The 14512-nt window shown below is 42.4% G+C and overlaps 1 protein-coding gene across 1 annotated transcript in view; it reads left to right on the forward strand.

Moving 5' to 3' along the window:
• The window catches only part of OSBPL10 (oxysterol binding protein like 10), a 246816-nt gene that overhangs the window by 184563 nt on the left and 47741 nt on the right, over nucleotides 1-14512 (forward strand). The window contains exon 8 of the mRNA XM_038761397.1: nucleotides 13661-13807. Within this exon, the coding sequence (XP_038617325.1) occupies nucleotides 13661-13807 (147 nt within the window). The remainder of the gene's footprint in view (nucleotides 1-13660; nucleotides 13808-14512) is intronic.

Raw genomic sequence — 14512 nt, forward strand, 5'->3', positions numbered from 1 at the left:
CATCCATTCATTCGTATTTATTGAGCACTTACTGTGTGCAGAGCACTGTACTAAGCGCTTGGGAAGTACAGGTTGGCAACATATAGAGACAGTCCCTACCCAACAACGGCTCAAAGTCTAGAAGGGGTCAGTTGGAGGTTAATTACTTTCATGGTATGCAATGATAAGGCCCCTAAAGTTAGTTTCCCTTCTCCAGTTGCAAAGTGAAAATGCTGCATTGTTACTGTCCCACGTGGTTATAGACTAGACAGCAGATTTCTTCTTTTGCTCTGCTTTTCCTGTACATATCTTGCAGATCTCAAGCTCCCTACCCCTTCTCCACAATCTTGTCGAAAGTGTTTGATATCATCAGTAAACCTACCACCATCTGGTTGTTAGTAAATAAGTGACAATCTTACCAGTATCATAAAGATATAGCTGTTCTTATCGGAGTTGAAGATGCCCATCCCTCCTTTCTCAGTCAGGGGTAGATAACAGATCCAGTCCCATTTTAGCCAGCCATGTGTGAAGATGCAACTCTGCATCTGGAAGCTGGAATTAATAATAATGGCATTTATTAAGCGCTTACTATGTGCAAAGCACGGTTCTAAGCGCTGGGAAGGGTACAAGGTGATAAGGCTGTCCCACGGGGGGCTCACAGTCTTCATCCCCATTTTACAGATGAGGAAACTGGGGCCCAGAGAAGTGAAGTGACTTGCCCAAAGTCACACAGCTAAGTGGCAGAGCTGGGATTCGAACCCATGACTTCTGACTCCAAAGCCCGGGCTCTTTCCACTGAGCCACGCTGCTTCTCCAGCATATTAGACTATGCTTCCAGTCATCAAAAGTCTTTGATTGCATCCGTCTAAGCTCATCCTCTAGACTTTAAACCCCTCTTGGACAGGGATCACTTCTACCAACTCTACTGTATTGTATTTTCCCAAGTGCTTAGTCTATCAATCGTATTTATTGAGCACTTAATGCTAAGTATTTAGTACAGTGCTCTGCACGTGGGAAGTGCTCCAAAAATACTATTGATTGATTGATCTTGGAGCTGCTAAATTCAGAGACTGCCCCAAGAGCAACCAGAGAAGCCTATATGCAGGTGGTTATGAACTGTTTGGGAAAGAGAGCATCATCATCATCATCAATCGTATTTATTGAGCGCTTACTGTATGCAGAGCACTGTACTAAGCGCTTGGGAAGTACAAGTTGGCAACATATAGAGACAGTCCCTACCCAATAGTGGGCTCACAGTCTAAAAGGGGAGGACTTTGAGCCAACTGTAAGCCTAAAGAAGACTGAAGCTTTGTTCCAGCCAAGCAGGCAAGCAAGAAAAAGCAGTCTGGAAGCAGCGTGAAAAGAGCAAGGGCCTGGAGTCAGAGGACCTGGGTTTTCATCCCGCCTCCACCATTTGTCTGCTTTGTGACCTTGAGTAAGTCGTTTAACTTGTCTGTGCCTCAGTCACTTCATCTGTGAATTGGGAATTAAGACTGTGAGCCCTACGCGGGACAGGGACTGTGTCCAACCTGATTAACTTTTATCTACCCCAGCGTATACCATAGTGTCTTACACATAAGTACTTAACAAATACTATTTTAGAAATAAAGCCTTGGGGGTGAATAATAATAATGATAATAATTGTGGTATTTTTTCCCAATGTGGAGACTTGAGAGGATCTACTGCCTAGTTTATCCTTGTTCTCCCTTCTGCTCCCATATTGGTGAACCTTTTGTGTATCACTGTAGTGTAAACTCCTGGAGAGCCAAGAATGACTTACTGCTGTTGCCCTTTTCCAAGCACATAACACATAGTTTTACCCTTAGACCCTGAATAATGTTAAGAATAATAATGATGGTATTTAAGTGCTTACTATGTGCCAAACACTGTTCTAAGTGCTGACTAGATACCAATAGATTGGTATCAATCAGAAGATCAAATCAATAGATACCAATGATCGACTACAGAAAATGTTTTCCTGTGATTTTAAAAATCAGTAGCCTTCATCAAAATTCTAATAAAGTTTTTTTCCCATTTTGTGACTTAATCATACTAAAATTGGTATTGAGAGTGCATAAAATTAGGATGCATGGTCACATCTAGTGAAGCTGGTCTAGCACTAATTTTATTTATTAGTAATTTGGTGTGCAAATCCTCAAGCTTTGAGGCTTGAGTGATAGCAGAAATTTGTTAGTTCAGTGTGCTATGTTTTCCAGCCTCTGTCTCAGGCTTATCATACTGATTCGTATGGTACTTTGTATTTTTCCAACTTTACCATGTTTAAATACATTAAAATCAGGAGTGGGGAGAGAGTAAGGCATATGTAATAACGATGGTATTGATTTAGTACTTTATTGAAGTAATGGGCTAAGAGTTGGGGTCGGTAGAAGATAATCAGATTGGAATCGGTCCGTGTACCTGGGGTTCACAGTCTAAGAGGTAGGAAAAGAGATATTTTATGATTATTTTACAGATGAGAGAAGTCATATGACGTACCCAGAGTCCTCCTGACTCCTGGGCCTATGCTTTATTCTACTCTGCCATACTGCTTCCCTAAAGATGATGATAATAAGGCATGCAATATATATATATACACGCACACACACACTTGTATTGAAAAAATGTCACAGTGTGGTATCTTTGAACATCCACCGATAACCCATTAATCCCCTTTGGGTACTGTACCATGACTTTACCATAGCTTGAGGCTCTTCAAGAATATAACTACATTTCAGCCAGAGTGACTGTGTGTAGCTAGCTGTTCTTCATATTATCTGAGGTGACGCTAACAATAATGAGGTACTGTATGTCTACATGTTTTATTATCTGTCTCCTCCTCCTAGACTGTGAGCCCGTTGTTGGGTAGGGACCGTCTCTATCCGTTGCCGACTTGTACTTCCCAAGCACTTCGTACAGTGCTCTGCACACTGTACGCGCTCAGTAAATATGATCGAATAAATGAACAAATACTATGAGTGTGGCTGAAAGGGCCAGTGTCCTGCAGTCTCGCCTTGTTTGCCTATGTTTGCCATGTCTGTTTTTGAACCTGCCTTCCAGCTTATGGATCTTTGCAAAGCCTTTCTTTGAAGACAACACTTCTCAACCAGGTGCTGCTTGCCAGGCTGGTCTTTGTGCTGCAGGAACCACCCACTGCCGAGCTGCCTTATTTGATCTTGTGCTTCTTATGTCTTTAAACAATTTATTTCAATCAATCAATTGTTTATATTGAGCACTTGCTGTGTGCAGAGCTCTGTACTAAAGAGTTGGGGGAATATGATATAACAGAGCTAGTAGACATGTTCCCTCCCCTCCAGCTTGTGTGCATCCCCTTTCAGTTCACCATACGGCAGATACTTGAGTATCCTGCCGTCACCCATTCTCCTCCCATGTTCCGTCCAGGGGAGCTGTGTTGCTGTGAAAGTTGCTTCGCTGCTGGTGAGCCGAGATTGCATTCCAGGACTTTGTTTTTGGTAACCTCATCCTGCCGTTGGATGTTGGCTATGGTTCAGAGTTGGCAGGTCTGGGTCTCTCAGCCGGAGAGAAAGTAGAACGCTAAAACCGATTCTTGCATGACTCTGAAACTTGGACTCGCCACAGATAATATCTCTGGCAGGGCTTACAACAACTTGGCTGTGCTGGGCTTTACCCTGCAAAGATTGATCTTCAAGGCACTTAAGCCTTGCTTTATGTTTGGTGATCACAGGCGAAGGAGCAGAAAAATACAGTAAAGGCCTGCTGTGGCTTTTAGCAGTGTGACATCGCAATCAATTGTTGTGAAGCAGCAGTAACAGACAGGTCAATTTGGGGAGGGTCTGTGTGAGATAAAGGTAGAGGATCAATCAATGACTGCCTCCCCAGCTATTCACCAGGTAATTAGCAGCACATGTATGCTGAGTGGAAAGCTTTGAAGGTCATGGTTTTAACTTTTCATTTACCCTAACATGATGGAAAGCAAAATTAATTTTCTCAACTTCCATCAGAATACACTGACTTTTCAGAGTTACCAAGACATACATAGAATACAAAACATATTTTTTCCTCCTGGAGTTGAGAGGTACTGGCTGTCATAAATGGGGAGTAGAGAGCTGTTCTTTGTTGCCGTTTCCACCTTGAGTCCCCACTGTGTTTGTTCAGTCAATCAATTGTGTTTGAGTGCTTCCAGTGTGCGGAGCACTGTATTAAGTGCTTAGGAGAGTATAATATTCCCTGTCCACAACTAGCTTACAGTCTAGAGGGGTAGACAGACATTAATATAGATAAATTACAGACATGTACGTAAGTGCTGTGGGGCTGAAGGAGGAGGGGAAGGGAAGGGGCAAAAAAGGGAGCAAATGAGGGCGACAAAGAAGGGAGTGGGAGAAAAGGAAATGAGGGCTTAGTTAGGGAAGGCCTCTTGGAGGAGATGTGCCCTCAATAAGGCTTTGAAGGTGGGGAGAGTAATTGTAGTAGGAAAGTAATGGGAAGAGGGAGGGTGTTCCAGTCAGAGGGAGGATGTGGGTGAGAGATTGGTGGTGAGATTGATGAGAATGAGGTACAGTGCTTAGATAGGCATTAAAGAAGAAGAGTGCACAGGCTGGGTTGTAGTAGGAGAGCAACCAGATGAGGTAGGAGGGGGCAAGGGGATTGAATCTTGCTAAATCCAGCGGCTCCTACTCATCCTAATCCTCCTCGACCTCTCAGCTGCCTTCGGCACTGTGGACCACCCCCTTCTCCTCAACACGCTATTCAACCTCGGCTTCACAGACTCCGTCCTCTCCTGGTTCTCCTCTTATCTCTCTGGCCGTTCATTCTCAATCTCCTTTGAGGGCTCCTCCTCCCCCTCCCATCCCCTTACTGTAGGGGTTCCTCAAGAGCCAGTTCTTGGTCCCCTTCTGTTCTCTATCTATATTCACTCCCATGGCTTCAACTCTCACCTCTACGCTGAGGACACCCAAATCTACATCTCTGCCCCTGCTCTCTCTCCCTTCCTTCAGGCTCGGGTCTCCTCCTGCCTTCAGGACATCTCCATCTGGATGTCTGCCCATCATCTAAAACTCAATATGTCCAAGACTGAATTCCTTATCTTCCCTCCCAAACCTTGCCCTCTCCCCGACTTTCCCGTCACTGTAGATGGCACTACCATCCTTCCCATCTCACAAGCCCGCAAACTTGAGGTCATCCTGGACTCCGCTCTCTCATTCACACCTCGCATCCAATCCGTCACCAAAACCTGCCGGTCTCACCTCCGCAACATCGCCAAGATCCGCCCTTTCCTCTCCATCCAAACTGCTACCTTTCTGGTTCAATCTCTCATCTTATCCCGACTGGATTACTGCATCAGCCTCCTCTCTGATCTCCCATCCTCCTGTCTCTCTCCACTTCAGTCTATACTTCACGCTGCTGCCCGGATCATCTTTGTGCAGAAATGCTCTGGGCATGTTACTCCCCTCCTCAAAAATCTCCAGTGTTTGCCTGTCAACCTGTAAATCAAGTAAATCAAGTAAAATCAAGTAAATCTCCTCACTCTCGGCTTCAAGGCTCTCCATCACCTCCCCACTCCTACCTCAACCTCCCTTCTCTCCTTCTACAGCCCAGCCTCCACCCTCCGCTCCTCTGCCACTAACCTCCTCACTGTATCTCATTCTCGCCTGTCCCGCCGTTGACCCCTGGCCCATGTCCTCCCCCTGGCCTGGAATGCCCTCCCTCCACACATCCGCCAACCTAACTCTCTTCCTCCCTTCAAAGCCCTACTGAGAGCTCACCTCCTCCAGGAGGCCTTCCCAGACTGAGCCCCCTTTTTCCTCTCCTCCCCATCCCCCTGGCCCTACCTCCTTCCCCTCCCCACAGCAGCTGTATATATGTTTGTAAAGATTTATTACTCTATTTTACTTGTACATATTTACTATTCTATTTACTTTGTTAATGATGTCCATCTACCTTTACTTCTATTTATTCTGATGACTTGACACCTGACCACATGTTTTGTTTTGTTGTCTGTCTCCCCCTTCTAGACTGTGAGCCCATTGTTGGGTAGGGAGCGCCTCTATATGTTGCCAACTTGTACTCCCCAAGCGCTTAGTACAGTGCTCTGTACACAGTAAGTGCTTAATAAATACAATTGAATGAATGAATGAATGCTTTGAGTGTTCAGAGCATTGTCTTCAACATGTGAAAATATGATAGCGTTAGAACACTCAATCTCTGCTCTCGGCTACAATCTAGTGGGGGGAGATGCATGTAAAATAAATTGCGGGTGGGAAAAAGAAAAGAATTGAAAGATGGACTTGTGGATCAGTATTAAAGAGTAAGTGCTTAAATAGCTGTGTCTAAGTTGATACATACAGAAGTGCTCTCTGGATGGCTGTGCATCCTTAAGTACTAAAAGGTGTTGAAAGAGTACTAAAAGGAGCTGGGAAGATATAGTCTGGGGAGAAGAAAAATACATTAAGGAAGACCTCCTGGAAGAAGTAGAATTTCAAAAGGGTTTTGATGATTGGGAGAAGTGTTCCATGCTATTCAGCAAACCGAACAGGGATAGCCATAGAAAAAGTGGCAGTTTTGGATTGAGTGGAGTTCTAGAGAATTTTCCTTTCCCTAGAAGTACATAAGAATTAACTTGATGGGTTTTTCAAGAGGGAGTAGAAGGCAAACAAAGCAGAATCAGCTACAGGAAGGTACTTGTTCTGCCCTGCATCTCTAACTAGGAGACCACTTGCAATCAGTCATATTTAGTGAGCGCTTACTATGTGCAGAGCGGTGTACTGAGCATTTACGAGAGTACTATACAACAGAATTAGCTGACATGGTCCCTGCCTATAACAAGTGTGCATTTACACGTCTAAATGTTTCACTATAATGTGTTTTTTGTCATCACAACTATCCTAATGACCAAACAGATTTTATTACAGTCAGTAATTGAGAAACCCACATGTTTCCTGTAGATGGAGTCATGTTAACTGTTGCCTTCCGTTAAAACTAAGTGGTTGCGCTACTTATGGCAGTGAAACCAATAGAAAAAGAAATCAATATTCTGGCCAGTAGCCTTTGCCAAGAGGATGCTTCTGATGTTGTTGTGACCTTGACCATTGGTCAAGGTGCAGTTTACTCATCAGTCAGTCTTCAAACTCCCATGTCAAAAATTGTGCCTTGTGGCTCTTATTGTCAAGACTGAATTCAGCTGATCCTAGTAGTAATAACTGCTTTGTGATCCTCATTGCTTCATGTTGCCTCTCCCCCAGTGATCCTCTGGGATGGTGGGGATTTGTGAGGTTTATACAGAGACTCTTGGATGGAAGGTCATCCTGTCCATCCCCTTCACACCAAACGCTTCAAGATCATTTAACCTAAGTGTTCAAGTAGCTTCAAAGTATTTCCCAGGCCACACATTTTTCCAGTCTACTAGTATGTCACCAGCCCTTAGTACTAATTTCAATTATTATTGTTATTTTTAATACTAAGTGCTGAAGTAGATACAGGCTACTCAAGTTGGACGCAGTCCAGTGCCCCATATGGGGCTCACGGTCTTAATCCCCATGTTTACAAAGTAACTGAGGCACAGAGAAGTGAAGTGACTTGCCCAAGGTCACCAAGCAGACAGTTGGCAGAGCTGGAATTAGAATCCACGTTTTGTTCTTTCGTGTGACTGGTTTAACTTTCTTTTCAAGATTTCTAAGGGAAATAGCCAATAGTCCCCTGGTGGAGCCTGTTCCGTTATGCCTTATTCCATTCAGAAAACCTTGTTCTTTTTTAAATCTTTCCTGCTGGACTTCATCTCGTTCTATCTTTGAAGGAGATAAAGGGCAGCTATTGACCGTCGCTTATCTACTTGGAGACTGTTAAATCCATCTTGATCTTTATAGGAAACATTGATAAATGTGGCAACCCAGGGTAGATAAAGGGGAAGTTACAGGTTCTTAGAATTTGAACCTTATATGCAATCTCGTAAATAAGAATACCCTGTTGTCCCATAACTGAGCCCATGTGGGACAGGGATTGTCTCCAATCCAGTTATCTTGTATCTATGTTAGGATTTAGCACAGTGCTTGGCACATAGTAAGTGCTTAACACATACCACAATTATTATTATTACAATGTGTGCTTACACTGTGTATTTTGGGTAGACCACTGTCAGAATTTAGGGAATGTTTTTCCAACAGCATGTTATCTATCTGGGTATAACAGAATTATGATTTTGGAAGAAATAGACGTGCTCAAGTGTGTGATGCCAGAGAAGGCAGGGATATTGTATTCTGAGGTTTCCATAAGGCAAAGTTAATCAGAAATATGATCCCTGTGTTATAGGTGAACTGAACATGCACCCCTAGACTGTAATCTTCTGGTGGGCAGGGATCATGTTTGCCAACTCTGATGTATTTTACTTCCCAAGCACTTAATATAATTCTCTACACACAGTGAGACCTTAAGAAATATTGATTAATTAAACCGGATTTACCAGGTTTTAAAAAATGGTATTTGTTTAAGTGCTATGTGCCAGAGACCATTCTAAGTGCTGAGGTAGTTACAGGCTAATCAGGTTGGACCACAGTCCATGCCCCAAATGGGGTTCACAGTCTTAAGCCCCATTTTACAGATGAGGTAGCTGAGATACAGGGAAGTGAGGTGACTTGCCCAAGGTCATACCGCAGAAAAGGGGTGGAGCCGGGCATAGCAACCATGTTCTTCAGACTCACAGGTCTGGGCTCTACCCACTAGACCATGCTGCTTCTCAGTCCTCCTGTCCTCCTTCAAAAGAACAAAGTATTAAAATGAATGAAATCAACTTGTTCAGCATGTATTGATATTCTTCCTGGGGTGGAAGGCAAGCAAAGTTGACTAGGGCATTCAAGAAAAATTGTTGTCTAATGGGATGTTGATGAGGAAAGAGCCAATTTACAGAAGAACTTGCTTATGCATACATCTCCCTCTCATAGTAAACATACTTGTTTATGGCTATGTTTGGGGAATAAGGTGTGTTTCCCTATACTGCAGAGCAGGGATTTTCCATGGCATACCTGTGCCCCAGCATTCCTGGGCACTACCATTTCTTAGTAGAGCTGCGCTCCCAAGCATCCGTTTTCTTTCATTCATTCATTCAATTCTTTCAATGGTATTTATTGAACATTTACTGTATGCCCCTTGCCCCCTCCAACCTCACCTCACTACTTTCCTACGACAACCCAGCCCGCACACTTCATTCCTCTAATGCTAACCTTCTCACTGTACCTCAATCTCGACTATTCATTCATTCAGTCGTATTTATTGAATGCTTACTGTGTGCAGAGCACTGTACTAAGCTCTAGCTGCCGACTCTCACCCACTCCTTTCTGTGGTCTGGAACACCCTTCCTCCTCTTATCAGACAGGTAATTGTTCTTCCACATTTCAAAGTCTCATTGAAGGCACATCTCCTCCAAGAAGTCTTCCCTGACAAGCCATCCTCTCCTCTTCTCCCACTCCCTTCTGCGTCGTCCTGACTTGCTCCCTTCATTCATCTTCCCTCCCATCCCCACAGCACAAATGAATACATCTGTAATTTATCTAAATTAATGTCTGTCTCTCTCCCTCTATACTGGTACTTGTTGTGGGCAGGGAGTGTGTTGCTTTATCTTACTCTCCCAAGTGCTTAATACAGTTCTTTGAACACAGTAAGTACTTGATAATTACTATTGATGATAATGCAAAGCACTTGGGAGAGTACAATATAACAATAAATAGTCACATTCCCAGCCCACAATGATATTACAGTCTAGAGGGGGAGATTGACATTAGTATAAATAAATAAATCCTTTTGCATGTCAAATATTAAGTGTGGTGGGCCTTTGGCTGGATCTATAATGGGATTCTTATTCATATGTTCTTGTGACTTAGGACACAGTTTGCTTGATGGAAACACTGTACTGAGAGGAAAGCTGCTGGTTGGGCTTTTTTTTTTTTTTTTTTACTTCAATTAGGTTAGGGTGGAGCATGGAAAGCTGGCAGAGAAAAGAGGATTTCTTCTGCCCTAAGCTACACTGTGCTCTGGTTTAACAGTGGTTATACTGAATTGGCAACAACCACTAGTCAATTGGAGGGGAACACTCAGATCAAAAGAAATTGGAATTTGAAATAAAGAAGTAAACCCTGGTCCGGTTGGGATGAAAATATATTGGTCTGTAGAGCACAACTCTTCAAGAAGTCAAAGACAGATTTTAATTTTTAAGTAAAGAAGGAAAGGGCAGATAGTCTTATGTAGTATGTAAACATGCTCATCACAGGGGTTTTCAGGGAGAGGGAAGTAACGTTTTTCCCAATTCTAGTTTATGGAAAAACTGAAAACAACATCCTTGAGGGGAGAGGAAGTAGAGAACCTCTTTCTCAAAAACAAGCATCATACTGTGAGTATCCTCTGCTTTTAAGCCTTTCAGTAGTCCTAGTTGACTAATGATTTGTTTCCTTAGCAATCAGTGCTTGCTAAAGGCAGCTGATGACAAGCAGATTTAGTAATCTTTTTTATTTTTAAGGCTCTGAAGGGCTTTTTCTGGGGTAGTGAACGCCAGGGGCTTTTTGGATTTATTTTTGCTTTTTCCTCTTTCTCTGAAAGAAGGATGCTTGTGTTCCACTGTTAGCTACCCCCGGGATTGGAGGCTGTGGGTGGACTCTTCCGAAACAGGAAGCTACTCATCTGGTTAAACTTCAGGAAACAGGAATGGCACCGTCTTACGCAGTTGGCAGCTATTTACACATTTAAGCTCACCGATGTCAACGTCATCCGACTGGAAATGGAAGCCGCAGATTCACAGAGAATTGACGACAGGATACCCTTTCTGAAATAAAAAAAAAGGTGGAGCGGTGAGGAAGAGGGGCAGTTTTGTTTCTCATTTCTAACATAGTACTGCTAATCTGGCTCTGGCTGTCTGGTCTTTAAAGGAGGTTGTCGGCAGCTGGGCACTGTCTCGATGAGGTCGAGCTGGAGGAAAGATAAAGCTGCCCTGGGACCATCTGCTGTAAGTTCTGGAGCCTCCCTTCTCTTCCCTTCTGCGTTCAATTTCTACCGTAGGTTCCAGAGGGCCCCATCTCCTCTGGGTTCAACTTCTGTTGTAGGTTCTGGAGTTCTTCCTCCCCCCCACCCCAAATTCTAACTCTCTTTTCAGTTCTGGAGCCTAAATATTGTCTGTTTTAGAGCTCCCCTCCTTTCTGAATTCTAATTTTGCTGTAGGTTCCAGAGCCACCACTCTGCTCCAGGTTCTAATTCTATTGTAAATTCTGGAGCTACCGCTCCTTTTTCTGATTCTATTGGAGGTTCTAGAGCCATCTCTCCATCTCTCTCCTCTGGGTTCTGACTCTACTGTAGGCTCTAGTGTCCCTCCTCCCTTCCTGTATGTGTTCAAATTAAGGGAAGCGGCATGGCCTAGTGGGTACAGCACAGGCCCGAGAGTCAGAAGAACCTGGTTTCTAATCCTTGCTCCGACACATGTCTCTTGTGTGACTTTGGGCAAGTCATTTAACTTCTCTGGGCTTCAGTTCCCTCATCTGTTTAATGGGGATTAAGACTGTAAGCCCCACATAGGACAAACTCATCTCCTTGTATTCCCCCCAGCGCTTAGAACAGTGCTTTGTAAGCACTTAACAAATACCAACATGATTATTATTATTATTATTCAGTGACCTCATCTGTAAAATGGGATTCAGACTGTGAGCCCCATATGGGACAGGGACTATGTATTTATTAGCCTATATCTATCCCAGTGCTTAGAACGGTGCTTGACACACAGTAAACACTTAAAAAATATCATCATCATCATGAGATTCTTTCACTGCTGTTAACCAGACTTCTTCCTGCATGTATGCTTCTGTGGCCTTGGATTTTTGTAGTGGGGATCGACAAGGTGCTAGGACTTACAGAAATAAGAACCCTCAATTTGGTCAGTTGAACAGTACCCATGGGGAAAATAAGGTGCACATATGTTGTGTTAGAGCTTTTTAAATTGGCTAAAACTCTTGGTTAGATGCAGAACATTTGGGTGTTTGGGCCTTGATATAACCAAGATGCAACCAAGTTTAAATTGGGAACTTTTCTGTCTGAGAATTAGTGAAATAAGATTTTGCCCCTCCTTTCTTTCATTCATTCAGTCGTATTTGTTGAGCACTTACTGTGTGCAGAGGTCTGTACTAAGCACTTGGAGAGTACAATTCAGCAACAGAGACAATCCCTACCCAACAATGGGCTTACAGTCTAGAAGTGGGGAGACAGACAACAAAGCAAAACAAGTAAACAGGCATTAATAGCAATAAATATAATTATAGTTATATACACATCATTACCAAGTCACTGAAGTGAGTATCTAGATTTAAGAAGCAGCCTTGCTTTTCCTCACTGTGGAATATCAGTAAATAGTGAACAACCGTGTGGATTTAGTGGAGTGTCTGAAAGTAAAGATATCCTGTGTATCTTCCAGGAGTTGAAATGATCACAATCTGATCTATGGTTGCCAAGAATTACGTTTGAATGTATGACATATACATTTGGTTGACTGGGCTTCCTTAATCTCAATTGCTCTGTGTATTTATTAAACATATTCATTCAATCACCCTCTTCTGACCAATGACTTGTATTAAATAATTTTGTAATCAAATTTTGTGTAGCATGCATCTTCCTCAAAGGGAGATGGTTTGAGGGGGTTTTTTTGGTAATCATTAGCTCCAAACACATAGGTAAATAAGGAATTATTTCACCTTTTTAAATTAAATGCATATCTAAGGGGAGCGATCGCATGGTGTTTAATTTCTCTAGACTGTGAGCTCCTTGTGGGCATAGATCACTTCTCCCAAGGCTGGGGTCTTGTAATCTATCAAGCGCTTAGTTCAGTGCTCCACACACAGTAAGTGCTCACTAAATACCATTGATTTATTGCTTTTTTTGTTTAATTTTTAAGGTATTTATAAGGGAAGGCAAAATCATGACATTTTTAATAGCAGAAGGGTTCTTTGCCTTGTGTGACAAATTCAGGTGATAGTGGTTTTTCTCAGTCTATCACTTTTGATTCTTCATCATCTTTTGCATCTGAGGGAGAATAAAGCATTTTCATTGCATTTGGAATGTGGTCATACTGGTGTGTGCTAAGCAACATTCTGAGGGTCAGAGGGTCCGCCCTTAAGTTTGTCTTCCCAAACTGTAAAGTTAAACTTCAGTAACTAGAAGGATAAACTACTTCTCCTGGCTGAAACTTGGCATTGTTTGTTTTTAAAGTAATCTGTTTCTGTTAATATAAATCTCTTCTCTTAAGACCCAAAATAGATCCTCTGTGTTTTTTAAAAAATGCGTAACTATACACCGAGCGTGGATCTGGTTATGTCAGAAATATGAATTGTTAGGTGTCTGATGTAAGGGGATTTACTTAAGGGAAATAATTTCATTGTAGTTCGGCTTTGTTTTTTTAATGGCACCTTAAACACAGGTCTTTTCTACCGAGTATAGTGCCTCAAGAGCTTTGAAAGTTCACTAATAAGACTTCAAAATGGCGATCAAAAAGTTAGGAAAGAAATCATAGAGGAGAGTAAAAGTCACTTTCTTTACCTCAACCCCAAGAGCAGTCCCTTCTGAAAATATCTGGTCTTCAAAGGGCTCCTACAGAAGTGTTAAATTCTCCATTAGCAGCCATAGAGGTGAATTTTGACAGTGTATTTTCTTTTGCTTGTCCTGATGCTTGATGATATTTGTGTTTCAGGATACAGGCCCTCAGTTAATCCCAGTGGAAGATGAAGTAACAGACACGGAAGATAATGAAGAAGAGGATTTAGGAGTCCTGGAGGATCAACGCAGCATAATTCTTCATCTCATTTCACAGCTCAAACTTGGCATGGATCTCACCCGGGTATGTCCCCTTCTTACTCCCCCTGGCCAACCTCCAGCTTGTATTATGTTCATCATACTAATTAGACCTCTCATTCATTCATTCAATTGTATTTACTGAGCGCTTACTTTGTGCAGAGCACTGTACTCCTTCCAGGACTGTCCATGGAAATTAGGGTCATGGTGGCTACAGACAGTGATGGGGAGGTCTCTGATGAGGGAAACATTTCATTTTTTAATATGATGATATATGTATGTTTGTACATATTTATTACTCTATTTACTTATTTATTTATTTTATTTGTACATATCTATTCTATTTATTTTATTTTGTTAGTATGTTTGGTTTGTTCTCTGTCTCCCCCTTTTAGACTGTGAGCCCACTGTTGGGTAGGGACTGTCTCTATATGTTGCCAATTTGTACTTCCCAAGCGCTTAGTACAGTGCTCTGCACATAGTAAGCGCTCAATAAATACGATTGATGATGATGAGGATTTTTCCTTTCAAAATTTGGAAACACAACTTATTTTTCTGTTCATTACTTATCCATCCTCTGCAATATCTGAATAATAATAATAATAATTGTGGTATATAAGTGCATCCTCTGTGCCGAGCCCTGTGCTCAGTTTTAGCTAAGTTTTATTTTTGAAAGCAGTTTGGTTCAAAATCTATATTAAAATGAGACTCTTACTCCATTATTTTACCAGGCACATCTGATGGAATATGG

This window comes from Tachyglossus aculeatus, chromosome 2 (assembly GCF_015852505.1).
Source record: "Tachyglossus aculeatus isolate mTacAcu1 chromosome 2, mTacAcu1.pri, whole genome shotgun sequence".
NCBI classification, from domain to species: domain Eukaryota; kingdom Metazoa; phylum Chordata; class Mammalia; order Monotremata; family Tachyglossidae; genus Tachyglossus; species Tachyglossus aculeatus.